The sequence below is a fragment of the Amaranthus tricolor genome, chromosome 5 (assembly GCF_026212465.1).
Source record: "Amaranthus tricolor cultivar Red isolate AtriRed21 chromosome 5, ASM2621246v1, whole genome shotgun sequence".
In the NCBI taxonomy this organism is placed as follows: domain Eukaryota; kingdom Viridiplantae; phylum Streptophyta; class Magnoliopsida; order Caryophyllales; family Amaranthaceae; genus Amaranthus; species Amaranthus tricolor.
The window spans coordinates 26,757,719-26,776,187 of NC_080051.1; the positions used below are offsets into that span (position 1 = coordinate 26,757,719).

The 18,469-nt window shown below is 31.9% G+C and overlaps 2 protein-coding genes across 3 annotated transcripts; both read right to left on the minus strand.

Annotated features, from left to right (window-relative positions):
• Positions 1–3,613: 3,613 nt before the first annotated feature.
• LOC130813976 (caffeoylshikimate esterase-like) lies at positions 3,614–10,691 on the minus strand. 2 transcript variants are annotated; one of them, XM_057679937.1, is made up of 8 exons: positions 10,249–10,691; positions 10,009–10,099; positions 9,373–9,405; positions 6,791–6,937; positions 6,574–6,704; positions 6,097–6,234; positions 5,903–6,001; positions 3,616–5,141 (listed from the first exon to the last, which is right to left on the minus strand). In XM_057679937.1, the coding sequence occupies exons 1-8, from the start codon at positions 10,267–10,269 to the stop codon at positions 4,746–4,748; spliced, it is 1,056 nt and encodes a 351-aa protein (XP_057535920.1). In that variant the 5' UTR covers positions 10,270–10,691; the 3' UTR covers positions 3,616–4,745. The 2 variants fall into 2 exon arrangements, with proteins under 2 accessions (XP_057535921.1, XP_057535920.1); XM_057679938.1 differs by lacking the exon at positions 10,249–10,691 and having other exon boundaries at positions 3,614–5,141; positions 6,791–6,950; positions 10,009–10,098.
• A 1,799-nt stretch (positions 10,692–12,490) lies between these two features.
• On the minus strand, positions 12,491–17,597 carry LOC130813977 (outer envelope pore protein 16-4, chloroplastic). The gene is made up of 6 exons (XM_057679939.1): positions 17,390–17,597; positions 17,254–17,305; positions 17,116–17,147; positions 16,979–17,012; positions 13,074–13,141; positions 12,491–12,867 (listed from the first exon to the last, which is right to left on the minus strand). Exons 1-6 carry the CDS (start codon positions 17,459–17,461, stop codon positions 12,733–12,735), a joined length of 393 nt encoding a protein of 130 aa, XP_057535922.1. The 5' UTR covers positions 17,462–17,597; the 3' UTR covers positions 12,491–12,732.
• Between the last annotated feature and the right edge of the window lie 872 nt (positions 17,598–18,469).

Below are 18,469 nucleotides of genomic sequence, written 5' to 3' on the forward strand. Positions count from 1 at the left end.
ATTTTGGGTTTGCATTCAAACATTCTCTAAATTAAATTCAAATTTAGGGTTTGCATTCAAACATTCTCTACATTAAACTCAAACATTTTCTGCATTAAGTTCATGAACAAACAACCTCATTATGAGGAGCATGGCAAATAATAAGTACATTTGACATTATTCATAGAGTTTAAGTGTAAATGACCACTATAAATGACATACATTTTAAAATCAACAAGAACTAAAAATTTTATAATAAAAACGTACCTTAATAAACTGTAGATCAACAAGAAGTAGTAAATTGCAAGCTTATGAACTTGCATTTATGTGAAAGTTGATGAAGAATTTGTGAATCCTAATTTTCGAAAAAAGAAAAAAAACACAAAAAATAGTACCTTAATTGAATGTAGAAAGATGACAGAAGTAATTAGTAGGAGAAACTTGGAATTTGATGAGATTAATTGAAGGATTGAAGCTGATTTTAATGGTGGAAAGAAGAGGGAGATTTCGTGGGTTATTTCGCTAATACAAAATCGGGTGAAATGAGAAAGGAGGAAAAAGCTGTTGTATTTACAGATGCATTAGATCGCTGTTACTAACAACGACTTGACCTTGTTGACCAGTCAAACATTAGGTCACTGTTAGTAACAGCGACATAAGCCTTGACTAAAATTTTGACCATTTCTTTATACTCGTTGTTAGTAAGAGCGATTACATACCAAGCCTAGCTTTGGAATCAAAGACGCTTATTTTGGGAAAAATGTTTGAACGAAACTTTTTTTTGATTAAAGTTATTAAATCATCTTATTTTTTTCAAATTCTCTTTATAATTTATATAGATGTGCACAAAGCCCACTTCAAAGGGGGATAGTATTTGAAATAAACAAGTTTTTTTAATAAAAATTAAAAAAAAGCTTGGTTCTAAAGTAATTCAAAAATAAGTGTTTATGTGTCTGAATCCAAAGTTAGGGTTTGTTTCACTGTTAGTAGTTGTTACTAACAGCGAACAAGAGAAAAACATATTAAATATTAAAAAAAATGTAGCACAATTGGATTAGTTGTTGGTAACAGCAAACAAAAAAAGACAAAGTCATAATTTTTAAAAGAAAAAAAGTCAACGAGTAGTTCGTTGTTCATAACAGTGAACCAAGCAATGGCAAAGTAATGCTCTTCCATTTTTTTTTCTTTTTAAAAAACATAACTTTTGTTTTTCTTTTGTTTGTTGTTACTAACATTGAACAAAATCGTGGTAATTTTTTTTGACTTTTAACATGTTCTTCGAACAAGCTATGACTTTAGACTCACTCAAAAACGTTTATTTTGAGAATTACTTTAGTACTAAACTTATTTTTTAAATTTTTTATTAAAAATTTATTTATTTCAAATATTATTTTAGTCTATAAATTGTGGTATAAGGTAATTTTAATGTAAAACGTATTTGCGGAGAATAAATAGTATAATTAATACAACTTATTAGAATACGGACGTTAGTTTTCATGTATTTTACTAAGAGACTAGTATTGCTCACTAGAATACTGTTTATACTGCTTTAAACCTTTTATATAGGTTTTATTATGCATGTCCCTTTTGACTTTTATTGCAATAGTTGAGCGTGGAGTACTTGTTTGATTTCTATTGTAAGTACTCTAGAACAAAATATAAGTTTTATAGAAGAATTATTTAAATAGCTACTCTCGTGAGAAATCGTCTCTAAGAGACAATCTCAAAACAAAAAGTCCTCACTCTTATTTTCTCTTTAATTTGTATTAATTGAATTATTTAGCCAATATATCTAATACGTCTCTCGAAGAGACCATCTCTCACAACAATTTGTATCATATAAATGAAATGAAGACATTGGTTGGATTTGCGACCCACAATGTTAAAAAAATTGGTGAAAAATATGTTAATGAAATGAAGAAGATAAAATGTTTTTGTAGATGAATTAGAATAGCGAAGGTAAAACTATTATTAAAGATTAAAATATGGTAAAATTAATAAGATAGAGGTAGCATATGGGTTTATAAGATTTAGTTATGATTTGCTTCGGATTGTATTAACAAATTCTGATCAAATATATTGTCTATCAAAATTTTTATGTAAAGTAAATGTTGATCCTATCAAACTATGTTTGATCAACAAAATTCGATTATATTTCATTAAACTAATTCTTATTGTATTAAACTAACTAGATAGATTCCCGTGCCAAGCACGGTTTATGGACCATTTGAATACAAAATTAGTAATCTTATATGTGTAATTAAGTTATTATATGACTCTTAATATCTTAAGTATATTTAAACTACAAATTGATTTGTTTTAAAAACTGTAAAAGTATTACTATTAAATTGAGATTCATATTATTAATATATTATTATATAAAACATAATCATAAAATTATGCACTAAAGTATAGTGTTTTTTAAATTTGACTTTTCACCATTTTTTTAAGTGGTCAAACGGGACCACATGTGAAAGAAAAAAAAGTATAGTGTTTTTTAAATTTTTATAGGGGTAAAGTGGAGTTAGTGTGTATAAAGGTGTAAAAAAGCTAAGTTTAGTAGGGGTAAATTAGTAAAGGTAACATACCAAAAATAGAAATGAGACATTTAAGGTGACTTGACTAAATAAGGAAATGAAACACTTATGATGAATAGGAATGAGTATAGTTTATAAGTAATTACATAAAATAGTAGAAAATTTCTACACATAAAAAATAATATAAAAATAATTTAAATATTCAATGTCTTTGTAAAACCTTAAAATATATTTTAAGCCTAAAGAACATATTTTTTTACTATAATAATTAACATATAACTTAATTTAAGTAGTTATGTATTATAAACTTGTCAAATATAGGTGATAAAATTATCATTTAAAATTTATTTCACCGATATCTTATCTTAATTATTAATAATTATTTACTTAAAAAATTAATGTTTAATCTATTTAATTTATGCAGTTTTTTAATATACCTATGTAAGTAATATACATGATTATCTATGAAAAACTTTTAAAAATTATTTTCTTTTCTTAATTTATTACAAATTTATTTTAATGAAAATTAATAATTTAAATAAATAATTAATATATTATTCGACAATGATCCATTGTAATTAAAAGATAGTACATATTTTAGATGATTGTATATGAAAAAAAGTTATTAGTAAACAAAGTAAAGTTTTAAAATCTGTTGTAATTAATCAAATTAATAAATCTAATCAGAAAGATATTACATGATATGCTAAAAAATATTTTCCTAATAAAAAAATGAAAAGAGCGAGAAAATTTTTATTATAAAGTCCACATGTGTCCTAATCGTCTCTTCAGTAGAATATTGTATCATTTTTAACATACTTACCAAATTAATGATATTGATTAACATTTTAGTCACATTATTCTACAGATTTCACAATATTATTCAAAAATTTACACTGATCTATAAATTTAGGAACAATGTTATTCTACACCTATTAAACAAATTTGGAAAATAATTTTGTTATATTCAAAATATTTTTTTCTTTTATTTTGGAAATAATATTGGAAATCATATTGAAAAATGTTACTGATTAACATTTTCGTCACAATTAAGTTTAGAAATAATACAGGAAAACTATATTGGAAAATAAAAATAAAGCTATCTAATTCTTATTCTGCACCTTAAATAAATTCTAGTATTTTAGGAAATGATTTTCAGTAAATAATAAGCTGCCACGTCAACATAATTGAGTGAGAAAATATTGAATGAGAGTCTGACATGTGTCAGTCTCGTTTCTTCATTAGTAGTCTTTATAGATTTATGTTTCGAAATGTTTTGGTGTAGAGTACTTTGATAATGTAGCTTAGTTGATTGTGCTTATTTTGGTGTAGGTGTGGCTTGCAAATTTGCATCGGCCTATAATCAATGTTATGTGCTCGTTCGTGTACCAAATGACATTAAGATTATAAAATAAAACAAATTTGCATAGAGATCGAAGTCATTCACTTAGGCCTAATGCTATGTGATTGTTTGAGCACCAAATGTTGAAAAAATTCAAAATGGCTAAAGAAAATCATGCTTATCTGACCTCTTGCTCGTTCGAACTAAATTTTGAAAAGCTTATTTCAAGTGTATTATCAATAAATAAATAAATAATTATACCATAATACCAAGATGAGAAGATTATGGTTGAGAAGTTTAGCAATGGAGTTCATTTTCTTCTTCAATTGTCAAAATTCAACCAAATAGGACTACTAATAAAGTGGCCCCTTGATACATCAAAAAGGAAAAGGATCTAAGAAAGTAGGTGAGTTTGTTAGGTTACAACATTTCTCCTCTCACCTACCAAACATTTTACACATCAATTCTTAGTTGGGGGATGGCATTAATTTGGACTATGAGTGTCACCTAATTCACATGATCTCTTGGTATTGGAGTAATAATACAATAAAGCAACATATACAAGCTTCTTTTTTCTTTTTTTTTTTTATCTTTTCATCTTTTGCTTCCCATAACAAATCATTAACGTCTTAAACCGGTTAACCTTTTTATTTTTACAATAGTAAGGTTACATACATTCGATTCTCCAAAACTCGCTTAAATGAAAGTCTAGGTATGAGCCACTTGATGGCATTAGTGTATGGAATAAATTTCCCTATAACTATTAACTAAAAGATAGACTCACCCGAATCCCAAACACCCCCATCGCCAACCAACTACTAAGGAAATAACAAACGAAAAGAAAAGAGAAAATCGCTCACAAAATATGTTCATATCGGAAGCAGGCTCTACATTGCTGAGTGATGATGCTGATGCATACGAGATCCTTTCCAACCGCATAGATATTTCTCGAATGCTCTAGATTGGTGCTTCTTTTTGTTCCCACCATTCATTAACGGTGTTGTGGGTGCAGATCTTATGGCTTGGGGCACACGATGAGCAAAGAACTGGTTCTGCAGCGTGTTGTTGTCAAGGTTGCTGCGCTTGTCTAGCCATGCAACAATGTCACTGAAAACAAGCTCAACATTGTCATCGGGCTCTCCAGAAGTCAAAGCATGCCACATTCCGGGATACAGTTTGATGGTCTTGTCTACACTGCTGGCTTGCTCGTATAGTGCCCTACTTACTTCCGGATCTGTCACTATATCTGCCTCCCCATGCAGTACAAAGAATGGCAGGGTTACCTGTAACCATCAACAATTGCATTACAAGGTTTCGTGAGACATATAGTATTTAGGTTGGGGATGACTACTTTTCTTTCAAAATTTCTTGTATTGCCAAGAAATGGTCAAAATCAAAATCACTCTTCCCCCCCCCCCCCCCCCCCCCCACAAAATCTTTACTATTTTTGAGCAATATCACATGATTCGCTAATCTCCACGTGAATTGAAAAAAGCAAATTATAGTTGATTTTGGGCTATTCTTGGACAAATCTGAGCGAATCACGAATTCAAAAGGCAAATTAGCTAGCGAACTATGTTACACTGCTTTTGAATTTAGTTTATTTCTTAATGGGAGGGAGTCTTGGCGCATCGTTTAGGTGTCGTCGTGTGACTAAAAGGTTTATAGACTACAATACAACTATGTGGTGGGACCCTTTCCCATACCCTAGGTGTGCGGAGACGCTTTATGCACCAGACTGCCCTTCAATTATTTCAAAATCTATTAATTTTTTGTTTTGTATCTTTGGAGACTGGTGATGTCAGGTTTCAAGTTTCAATAGCATTTAGATTGTATTTTGTATAAGAAATGTAATTAACGGAAATAAGAATCACCATATAGCAAGTATATATCCTTCTTCAACTACCATAATGATAGAAGTAAGATGGGTCGTTTAACAGAGCCAAGATGGTTGCCAACTTGCCATTTTCGTGAAGGTGCCATGAAAAGCGAGTCTTGACATGAACAAACATAACCTTAAGTTTTAGATTATATAGAAATTAACCTCACTTAAGCTGTCCTCCAGACTGATGCTCGTTCTCAGCATTTCTAGAGCTGTTTTCAACCTTGGTTTCTCTTGATATATGAGCTTATTACTCCGTATCTGCAAAAAGGGCAATAGAGAAATTGCTCGTAAACATAGTACACATACATTTCTTGTTCGGATGTTAAGAGAATGGATTTTAATTAGAATTTAACCTCTTCCCGTTTGATAGGATCCTTAAATGCCGCATCAATAACATCTTTAGAAGGAACAATCTTCCATTTCGGAATAATCTCTTCCACTCTTGTCAAGAGATTAATAACAACAGGGTGTGGCTTCACTTTTTCTGATATCTGGTAGTTACACTAAGGTGTTAAAACCATTGCAATGAAATCATCAATAAAACCAACCAAAAAGCCTTTCCCGCTTTCGATGTCACGTTCAGTGTCACATGATTAGCTGATCTTTTTGCGAATCACGAATCAAAAAAAGCTAATTATGGTCGGTTTTGAGCTATTCTTGGGAAAATTCGAGCGAATCGCGAATTTAAAAGCGAATTAGCTAGTGAATTATGTTATATTGAACGTGACATTTGAGTTCAAATCAACCCATCATTTTTCAATAAGTCGGTATTGTTTATCATTGAAAAGGGAAATGCAAAGCTGAACCTAATCATGCGGACCTAGCATTACCTTACACATAGGTGCAACAAGGACTGCACCATGCCAAAATGTAGGGTCTTTTTTGTGGAGTAGCAATGTAACAGCTCCTCCCATTGACTCTCCGTATAAAAATCTCCGTTTACCCCTGTACTCATTTTGCTCTGCGAAGTGCGAACCATCATTGAAACCGATTAAATACCATGTGGACATAAGACCGTGAATCAGAATAAAGGATTTGTAAACCTACCAGAAACTGACTTGAAAAAATTGTAACAATCGTTTACAACATTGTCAAACTTCTTAATATAACAACGAGCTCCCTTGGACCTTCCATGCCCTTCATAATCCATGCCGATCACTGCATAGCCAGCACAAGCTAGCTTGATCCCACATCCTGAAAAACCAAACTACTGAACTTTTAATCACCATTAATGAACAATTATCAGAATTTAAACTTAAAACCATACTCCCTCCTACCTCCGTCCCCATGAATTAGCTATATTTTCCATGTTGTGTACGTCCCACTTATTTTGCTATATTTTCTTCTATGAAAATAATCCCTAACACTTTCTTCAATTATCATCCACATATTTCTTCTATCTTTTAGGAGTCTATTTTTGTGTCTTAAATTCCCTACTAATAAACTATTCCTTATGTTTTTGCAGCAAACTCAGAGAGACAGAGGAGAATGTGATTATTTATTTTGGACGGAGAAATCATCACATATGTACATATTAAGGATGTGACTACTTACAGGGCACCGGTGCTCGACAAAATCAAGATTAATCAGTATGACTAATAGTGGGATCAATATGGTAAATGTTTGTCTACATAACGCTACTCTCCTTTGATCCAAACACACCCTTCCTTCCCAGTCCCACAAACCATTCAGAAGAGCAAAATTAGTGGCTAAAATCACATTTGAAGCTATTACAAGTAGGGCCTGATGCATGGTTGGTGCAATAACTCAAAAATGGTTGTTAACCAACTGAAACCTAACAGCAGTGCAATGAAATGAAAGCTCAAGTTACACTGAATTGTCATATGACTCATTATGTCAAAGAAGCGATCACTACAAAAAGATGGGAGAAGACGTTAATTATTGTGTGGTTGCAAGTTAAAAAAAATTGAAGTGTAACTCGAATGTTTATTCTAGAAAGACTTTGTCATTAATTTCCCCACCAAATACTAAACTTGAATCAATTACAATGTCTTGTATGACTCATGGAACGTGACACAGCTCAACTACTAGAGAACATGATTTTTAAAGAACCTTAAATTTGGTGGTTGGGGAATGAAATATCAAGGAAAATCCGTCAGATAACATTTAAACAACGTTCTAAATATGTGATAGACCATCATTTAATGAAAATCAAGTACTCAAACTGAGTATGTAGAGTTTTGCCGTTCATAGACCTTTCCAAACACATTTCCTTCATCTCAAGGTTTTTTTTCACTATATTACTTTGAGAACTGTCAAATTTACCTTCCATTCACCTACAAGGCTACAATGTAAAAATATCCATCCCTCCTATGTTCTATCGACATCACATCTTAATTTTCACTCAAAATTTTACACAATCTCATGCTATTGTTCTCGCTTTCTATTATCAAATTCTTAATTTGATATTTTAAACCGACGCCGACTAATTCTTTTAATCTAGCTAAAAATGATGTTTGATCATCCAACATCATCATAAATATTGAACATGAAGTATAGGATGGACATCAACTCTAACCAAGACCAGAAGATAGCTTTCTAAACACATTTAGTCAAAAAAAGCTGAAGAATTTGCAGCTATCAAACCAAATTAGTAGAGTTTCACCATACATGAAAGTTAGAAAAATTTGTTGCTACTGACCCTCCTTTTACTTGTGCATTAACAACAAAGGTTCCTCGGTTGGTAAGCAAGAAAGCGAAAGGAAAAAAAAACAAAAAAGAACTTGTTCCTAGGATGAGTGATTCCACGGCGTGAAATTCAAATCGAACAATCTCTAATTACTCATCACAATTGTCTAAGAAGTTGTCATGTGATCATTCATACCTTCCAATACTATTGATTTACCTTTTCACAAAGCTATGAAGCAAAATAAAGCAACTATATTGTCATATTGTAATACCCAGCAGAAGATCATCAAGCTTAATTATTACACCAAACATTAATCCAACGATGAAAGGTTACTTGTATCTTATCATGAGCACATTTCACAATCCTTTTAAGGGCGCAATCAAGCAATCCCAAATTATTTAGTCATTTCATTAAATCTTAAAGAGGTCTAACAAAAGGTAACCCAGAGTATCAATACTTTTTAGCATAAATTGCTTCATTAAATTGATGCCTTGATCAATTTCTTAAATGGTAAAAGTTACCATAAAAGGAAACTAAAGTAGAGGGCACAAATCATTTTATAAAATTCAAGTTAGATTAGAAAATATTCTCACTTTACCTAATCATACTACAATATCATAGGAGAAAGAAGGTAAAGTAGCAATTTTCTAACTAAATCAAACAAAAACAATGGAAAGAATCAAAGAATAGTCTATTGGTAGTTGGATAGGCCACCCATGGTGATGCAAGACAGGCAAGCCAACCTGGTAACAATTATTCAACATGGAGCATTCTTGTAGACCATATTCTCAACATTATCTTCCTATATTTTAAAAAACCAGCACAGCCCATTTAACCAAACACTTGCAACTTTTATGCCAACTAAGCATTTGCTAGCTGAAGCAAATATGTGGACAGAAATCAATGAAAAGCAGAAAATTGAGCTTTAACTGCACTGAAATAAGATAAAGATGAATATAGTTAAGACTGCATTGATTACCTCTCATGTAGCTGCTGCATTCCATGCCATATCCTGCAACAATCATAAATTCTACCAGTCAATATTACCCGTAACGGCCCGCCCGTTTGGTATGTGGTAATGGGAATGAAAATTAGTGTAATTTTGGTTGAAAAATCTATTGGCTACCTTGATGCTCATGCTTGTCCAACTTCAATCATCTTATTTTTTTCATAAAGTTCATTTCAATGCATAACCATTGGGAGAGGTGGTATTAGATGGTAATGAAAATTTGTAAATAAAAATATTTTTTATTTCATCACCGTAGATATGACAAAGAAACTTTTGATGAAATTTTATATTATAAATCATTCAAATTATTGTCATTTAATACTACTAACCAAACGTGCCATTAAGGATATTTATGTACTCTATCACCCATTTTACACTGGAATTAGGTGTAGATGCAGGATACACCCTCGTATTTAATATTCCGCTTGAACATCTGGCGCTTATGCTAATGATTGTAACCCGCAAATTCTTAATATTAACTCATGAGTCATTGTGTCTAGTTGACGTCTGAAGCTTACGCTAATGATTGTAACCCTAGATATGTTATATACTCTATTAAATTGTATAATGTAAAATTAGAAGGTAAAAGTAGAAAAATGGTAGTACCATGGCAGAGAAAAACAAGAGCTTTAGGATGGCAAAGAGGCAACCATCTGCAAGTAAAGAGTTGAACATCTCTAGAATTTCTAATGTATTCCTGCAGGATCATTAAGCACCATTATTACACCAAAATTCCAAATTATAAGCAAAATAAACTCAAAAAAAAATCAGTTTCAAGCAAAACCCAGAAGCTTAAATGAGCCAAAAAAAAACACCCAGCAGGGAAAAAAAATAAGGGAAATTCACCTCCTGGTATTCAAATTCCATGAGTTGAAAATCCCAGAAAAAGGCTAAAAGTTCATGCAAAATGATGGATTAACATGCCCAGTTTTGAGAAATTCAAAAAAGATGAACAGAGTAGGAAAGGAAAGTATATAAATAGGTGAAGGTAGAAGGTAGGAGAAATGAATTTAGAGGAAATTGTCAAAGAAGAGTTTGAAGTTTGAAGAGAATAGTGAGTAGTGATTACGGATGAATGATGATGGAGGAAACTGAGAATTTAGATGAAGTGAATGACTGAATGGTTACACTCCATGAGACCATGACTATATCTAGAGCACCAAATGCACCATGAAGTTTTACACCAACCAATATCGACACGCCATTGATACAAATTTAACACTAGAAAATACTCTTAATTTTTATTTTACGTCCATTATGCTTTATGGTAAAATATTTTAGACATACTTATCAAAAATAATTTAATATTTCACTCATTTGTTATAAATATGGATGTTTAATGGGTAAGATATGGGTGAAGTTGGATTTAAGCAACCGTGGGCCGAACTAAATAAGAGTCTTTTAAATCATAAATTTTTGTGAAAGACGGTCTTTTTGAGAGGCAATTTTAATTAGGTCGGCCCATTATATATTTTTTAAAATATTATAAGTACGCATTAAGAATAATGTAAGTAGACATTTAAGATATTGGAAATAGACATTAAGAATTTGATGAGTAAACATTAAGAATAATGTAATTAGGCATTAAGAATACGATAAGTGTGCATTAATCTTTAATGGAGTGAGCTTGAGATACGTATCTTTGAGAGTCGGTCTCTCAACAGACTAGCTGCTTTTAAATTTAATATGGGTTTTATATGGGCTCGACTTGGCTCGTTTTTATTAATTATTATAATCTCATTGATCAATTTAAAATAACTAAATTATAATTTATAATAAATAAATTGTAAAACGTTATTAATCCCATTGGCACTGTCATTTATAATAATTAAATTATCTACCAATTATGTTATTTACAAAAACCCAATTTCGGACCTTATTAAGCCTTTTATAGTCCGTTCCATTTTAGCCGTAGTAGAGTTCATTTTCGATCCGACCTATTTTCAACTTGGGCCTTACAAGATCCTTCTAAAAATAAGTCGAATAAGGGCTTAAAATGAGGGTCTAGCCCATTGAACGTCCCTAGTTATGAATAATGACACTTGTTTGATCCTAACAAATCCAGTGTGGGGAGTAAGAGTGCACATGGTCCGATTTGGTCTGGTCTAACACTAAAATCAGACCAAACTAAAAATTTCGATTTGAAGATTTTTCAAACTGGGCCAGACCATTTAAATCACCAGACGGACTGGACTAAACCGTTCTACAATAGTATGGACCAAACCATTCAAATCATTAAAACATTTATTACATAGTATATAAAAATAACTACATCTCGAAATATCTAGGCAATACTTATTGTTTTAAAAACATTATGGTTTGCAATCATAGTACAATTTGCGGTTTGGTCTAGTCTGAAAAATAAAAACCCGAAACCAGACAGTAAACCGTAATTTTTTTTGAAAAAAAAACAGACTAGACCGTAGACCAGACCAAATACTAAAATTACGGTTTGGTCTAATTTGGTTTGCGGTTAGACCAAACTTTGTCTAACCCCAGTGAGTAGGGGTAAGAATGTGGTGATTCAGAGGGCGGCGTTGTGGTGAATTATACCAATAGGTATGCTGGTAGCAAATAGATAGTAAATGTTAGATTGTTAGATGATAAAATATAAGGTCCCATTTGAATTTTAAAAATTTTATTTTAAGTTATGCATATAGAATATATATTTATAATTTAAGGTGAATATATAAAATAAGCGTCTATTAATAAATAAAAATAATTAAAATGAGATGCTTTGAATTGAGATGAATACAACTAAGTTGATTGAGTTGAACGGCCCTCTAGACTGGCTTAAGATTTACTTGAGACAAAACATACATGGTGACTGTCTCAAGTAAAACTTCATATAGAGCAGATTTAGAGACATGGACAGGAAGACATACTAGATGCCAGATGGCATGGTATATACTATATATAGTTCGGGCCATATAAACTCGAACATCAGATAGTGCAACTCGGCTTGCCTTGCATCAGCTCGATCACGGAATCAAAACTCTAGGCTCAACTTCAGTGGATAATCGAATATGATAAGTTTAGTAGCGATTAATGTCTAAACATGGCTTGAACCATATTCCTTTTACCTTTTGGGACAGACTCCCCAAACCAAATTTTTGTATAATTATTAATTTCATTAAAGAAATTGATTTTCAGTATGAACACAGGTTGAAGCTCATACAACAGAGTTGAAACAAAAGAACCTACAAAATGAGATTCTCGGTTCAAGAATAATCAATGTCTTGAACTCATTGTACAGTGTGAAAGCAATCAATGGAAAAATGGGAGCTAAGGACGAAAAGAAACCTCACATTCTTAAGGAAATACTAAAAATCATAAGGTCCTGGAGTAATCGGCCGCAGCACCTAAGATGGAAAGAAGAGCAGCCATCCCAACAACCTGCTTCCTACTTTGAGTTCCAGATGCTATAAGAGCTCCAACTACAGCACCTGCAGCTGCAGCATTAAACTGCAGAAACGACACGGTCAATTTCTAGGGGATGGCAGTCCAATTTAGAAAGTAAATTAATAAGCAATTTATCATACATTTAATCTTTGAAGTTAAGTTAACTACTCTTCTCCCTTTTGATATAGGAACAAGTAATTTATCAATAACCAAACCTTTGAAATTGAGTTTTTGTCACCCAAATCTAATACTAGTATTGAAAAACTAACCACATCTGAGCGTCCACGATAGTTTTGAATGACACATCGAGTCATGGTAAACATTCCAGCGAAAAGTCCTGGATCAGAGGGAAAATGACTAGCGTAAGTGAAATGAAAACGACTACTGAGATGCAATGGAAAAGCATCATTTTTCAGAGATCTAGAAAAAATTTATAAAGCAAAAAATAAGATCACATCTTCAAGAAGGAAGCTTAAAAAAAAGCAGCAGCACAACTAAGTTCATTTCTGATCTTATTTACCTAACATAACTCTACAAGGTGCGCATTGATGCTAAAGCATACAGTTTTTCACAACTCTGGTGCAATTAACAAAATTTCTTAAACTCGAAGCGCAATGTGTTAAAAAATAATCTAGAAAAATCTAGGATTTTAATTAAATATAAAAATATCTAAACTAAATAATTAAAAAATAAAAATATCTAAGATAATATAATGGAAGATCCTAGAAATGTAATTAAAAAATTAAAAATATCTAAGATATTTTAGTAAACTTGCACTATAAATACCCATTGATGTAATCAATTTTTGTGTGCAATGAAGAACAATCTCCATTCTACATATTCACTCATCTTCCTCTCCAAATAAATTCATTCACTATTTTACTATCTAAATTTTCCTACACAATGGCTGTGATGAACAAATAGGATTTGCAGCCTCACGTTTCATCCTATTTTAGCTCTTGCATAACTAATTAAAGGAATTTGGCTCCACATCTTTCGATAAGTACTCTTACACAATTTAACAATTAAGAAATGGTGCTTTTAGACTGATGCAGCCTCCCACCCCACCCAAAATATAAAAAGATCTGATCCTGGATGAAAAAATTCTCACCCCTAACGTCTTCTGGGGAAGTCAACAAGTAATTAAAAGAAATTAATCCTAGACCCTCAAGACTGATGAATGGCTAATCTTCAAGAAACATGAAAAGAGCCATTACAACCCATCGGTTTTACTTCTCAAAGAACACTCTTTCATTGTTACTGGAACAACATTCATTTCGGAACAGGGAACGGGAACGGGAACGGGAACAAGTAACGCAACCTAGATTGACTCGGAAACAATTGGTACGAGATATATTATGTATAAAAAATATATTTGAAAACAAAATAAAATTAAATTAATTTTTTTGCTTTAACGGCCCGTTTGGTACATGGTATTAGAGGGCGGTAATGGTAATAAAATTAAGTAATAAAAAATTTGGTTGTTTGGATGCCTTCAATGGTAATGGATGGTAATAAAATAAGGTAATGAAATTACCAAAAAGGACCATTTTTATTACCATCAAACAACCTGGTATTAGGCAGTAATGGTAATGAAGTATTACTGTGGTAATAAAATAAGGTAATGTTGTTTCGAGCTGAAAATTTTTTCTCAGTCATTTCTTCCTTTTTCTCTCAAGCATAGATTTTCCCTATTTTCCCCTCACTCTCTCAAACCATAAAATAATTTATATACAATAATGCTTTTAGATACAAATATACAATAATGAAACTAAGAGACATTACCATTTTTTATTACTAACAACCAAATGCAATCAATGGAATATTATCTTCCATTACCATTCTTTAGTCATGCACACCAAACAAAAGAATCTTCATTACCAATTCTCATATCCATTCCTACATTACTATTGTCATTACAACATTTCATTCCCATTACTTCATTACCATCAACCAAACGGGCCGTAAGAGATTTTTTTAAGTGGATTTTCTTTAGTTTTCTAGGTTTCATCTAAGTTTTTCCTTTTTCTTTTCGTAAATGAAGGCCAAAACCAACTAAACTTAAAGGTTCCAGTACCACGACTCCGCAACAAAATATCTAACCAAATTTCACAACTCTCAACTATCAGGAAACCAAATTTTGAACTATAAACCATGACACCTATAAAAATCATTTGTACAACGAAATAGACAGTTGTTTGCAAGGGAAATTTCTCCAATCAGATCGATATTGTTAAAAGTGACACATTCAGTTTATAAAATCTAAGAAATTGGCACAAACAAAAACAAGAATTGACTTACATTGCTCCAAACAGCAAAACTATGAGTTATCACCAACCTAACTCCTAAAATCAGGACAGAATATGACCATTCAAAAAGTTCTCTTGGTATCTAGCATAATCGTGAAAGAGAGGAGAAGATGCCAAGAGGGAGAGGGAGAAAGAGTATGAGAGGAAATAACCTAAGCTAAAATGCATTGTGCTCTGTGATTGTCAACTTGGCCATTGTTGTAAAAGTCCAGTAATCAAAAATCTCCTCACTCCATGCCGAACTAGTTATTCTTGTTACAGTCATTTTATCACTCTCAAACTTCTCTTAGTACCTGCCCCAACTTAGAGGAATTTATTAAGTTTGAACTTCTGTTCAGTTCTAGTAAGTTTAGTGAAGTTCAATTCTGGTTTTGCCACAACCTATTCCCTCTCATTTCCCTGCTAATAAGTTTAGTTCAATACTTGGAAGAGCATGTCTTTTTTTGTTCAAAAATACCATTCTCTCTTTTTTCTCAATTATAGCCAATTCAAACTTTTGTAATTTCCACATCACCAGTTGACATGTGTTTGCTCCAGCTAGGATATAACATAATTCAATGAAAATATTTTGGTACTCAATTTTCCCAAAAAAACGCATACGCCAACAAAAATTGATTTGTTACATTGTGTCTAAAAATATTTAACTGTTCATGGATCAGTTTATTTCATAGGAATATTCCTTGAAAACAAATACTTATATTATCGAAGTCATCAAAGAAAAACCAAACAATTACATCCTACAGTACACAGCATAGTGCACAAACAAGGCTGCTTATAGTATTGGTCGAGTTGTAAAGATTGTAAAGGTGTAAAAACCACGTCTTAGGCCGGTACAAGGGACATCTTATGGTCTCAACATACTTCTAGCAGTACAACAATTGTATCAGGCCTGTTACCATTACCGCAATCACAAGAGGCAAATGAATATGATAATTGAACCTAAAATAGAAGTGATTCTTGTAAAGGAATAGGGACTTCACATCAACACAAAAGCGCGAGATAAGAAATAATCCATGCTAAGGAGAAGTATTGTCTGCTTAAAATCAAAAGTTGTCACAATGCAATAATAACTCTTAGCTCTTGATCGCCATATCTCATGCAGATACTAATGCAGCTCAAAGGGAATACTCATGCTTGGTTAGTCAGACTTTTCATTTCACCCTAAATTTACAATTATCGGCTACTTAATGTTCCTACACGCAAAGGGTATGCATAATTGATACCTCGGTTCAGATAAAAAATGGAAATATTCTAGTGAACAAGTCATATTCAACACTTGGAAAACATACTGTAGTCCAACACTGAGCACCCAACTCCTAGTAGTCTATGGTTGTGCTTAAATTGAAGATATCAGACAGTTTTGAATCAAATAACATGCCATAAGACGAAAAAAGACAATTTTTCTTTTAATATTATTGCAAGTGAAAACAGAAATCATAGTAAGACATCAACTGATCAAGTTGCAATTGATCTAAACATCGTGCTTGAAGACCCACAATAACAAAGAGGGGCTAATCATCAAGAAAAAAAGGCATAACGACCGACTGGGTTTACTTCTCGAACAACTCTCATTGCCCCATTAGATGAATACATGCCTAAACCCATATTAATGCAACATTTGCAATTCATTACCATGACATCTAGCGTAACAAAACTTGACTGAACTCTTTTCATTACATCATCTAACTATGCCAATTTCAGCCCTTGGCTATCTCAATCATCAAATTGACTACTTACAATAACCAACTCATTGCACTCAGAGACGTACATAGCCTTTTCACAAATAGTAAGAGATTTTTTAGTTTTCTGGTACTTGAATCAATCAAAAATCCAAATTGTAAATGGGAAATGAATAGAAATAGTACCACATTGAGCGCCAGTTTTGCCTATTGATTTTGCCTGCAATTCACATCATATAAGGTCAAACAAATGCATATCAAACAAACAAAACCATACCCTTATCTCCATTCTTTCGCGATTAAAAGCAACATGACCTTCTTACCACGAAAGAGGCACGAGCAAATCCATTAAGACCTGCATTATTGAATTTGAAAATCAAAATAAAAATTCGAGAAACAATGATCAATTAAAAATTATACAAGAATTATGTATATAATTGCTGGGTAGAATAATAAGAAACCTGATTTGGTAGCGTCATAAGGTCCAGTACACAAGCCCCAAAGTGCACCTGCCTGTAGAATTCGGAAGTTTCAATTGAGTAGATAAAAAAGCAGTAGAGAATAACAAAAGGAAGGTAAAAAAAATGGAAGGCATACAGTTCCAACATGAACAATTGATTCAACGGCCATAGAAGAACAAGGAGTGTCTCCTTCTATATCTGCATCCATCTCTATTCTCTCATTTCTTTTTCCAGCCCAGAGCCCCAGACTCGACACAGAATGATTTGCAATTGCTTTGTTGAAATTTTTTTAAGTTGGATTAATTGAGGAATATTTTATTAAGTATTTTTTTTTTTTTTTTTTGGTACTGATACAATAGGTCTATGTTTCAATTGAAATAAGACAGTAATGTTTAATAGTTTTTATTTGTGCAAACTTAAAATTTGGTGACAATTAATGTTTAATAGTTTCCTAAACTACAATTTATCGTGGTTGATATTGCTACAATGTTATTTTTTTCAATTTGGGTAGATATTATATCATACAATATAATAAAAGAGTTAAAAAATAACAAATGGTAAAATATTAAAGTCTTACAAAGTGGATTAATTTAATAGGTTTAGAATTAATTACGGTCACTTAATTTTTCTAAATTAGTTTGAAGCTAAATTATGTTAATTATTCAAAAGATATTATAATATTAATTCTTTATATCTAAATACGAATCTAAGAAGATTAAAGAATATTTATATACCTTCCTTGAACAAATGAATCTTTTTGAATGTTATATTAATAATAATTAAATTTTGGAAAATTTGATTTTAAAAGTACGAACTTTAACCCATTTGCTTTAAAGGTTAGAACTTTCGTTTATTTTGTAAAGGTTCGAACTTTGGAGTGCCTTCGCTTTTAAAGGTGTGATTTACCTTTTACCGGTTGAAATGGTATTTTTCATCCTTTTTTTTTCCCTTCTTTCTTGTTCCATCTTGTAGTGGTGATCCCCTCCTTCTTTCTTCACCATTTTTAATCCCTAAACTCTCTAATTCTTCACCATTTTTATTTTCTGAAATATTAATAGTTTGCCATCTTTCTTCAATTGGGTATTTGTTTGTCATTTTTCTATAATTGGGTATTTGTTAATCTTGAAGATTGTTCTTTTATGGAGTTTTTTTTTACCTTGGTCTGTTCATCATTTTTCTTTCATTTTCTTTCCTTTCCTCTCTTTTATAACATCAA

Coding starts and splice junctions, on each gene's coding strand:
- LOC130813977 (XM_057679939.1), bottom strand. CDS start 17,461: ATGGATGCAGATATAGAAGGAGACACTCCTTGTTCTTCTATGGCCGTT. Junction 17,013..17,115: donor TTGCTCGTGCCTCTTTCGTG/GTAAGAAGGTCA, acceptor TGTGAATTGCAG/GCAAAATCAATAGGCAAAAC. Junction 13,142..16,978: donor CAAAACTGGCGCTCAATGTG/GTACTATTTCTA, acceptor CCTCTGATCCAG/GACTTTTCGCTGGAATGTTT.
- LOC130813976 (XM_057679937.1), bottom strand. CDS start 10,269: ATGGAATTTGAATACCAGGAG. Junction 10,100..10,248: donor TGGAATTTGAATACCAGGAG/GTGAATTTCCCT, acceptor ATGATCCTGCAG/GAATACATTAGAAATTCTAG. Junction 6,002..6,096: donor ATCCTATCAAACGGGAAGAG/GTTAAATTCTAA, acceptor CCCTTTTTGCAG/ATACGGAGTAATAAGCTCAT.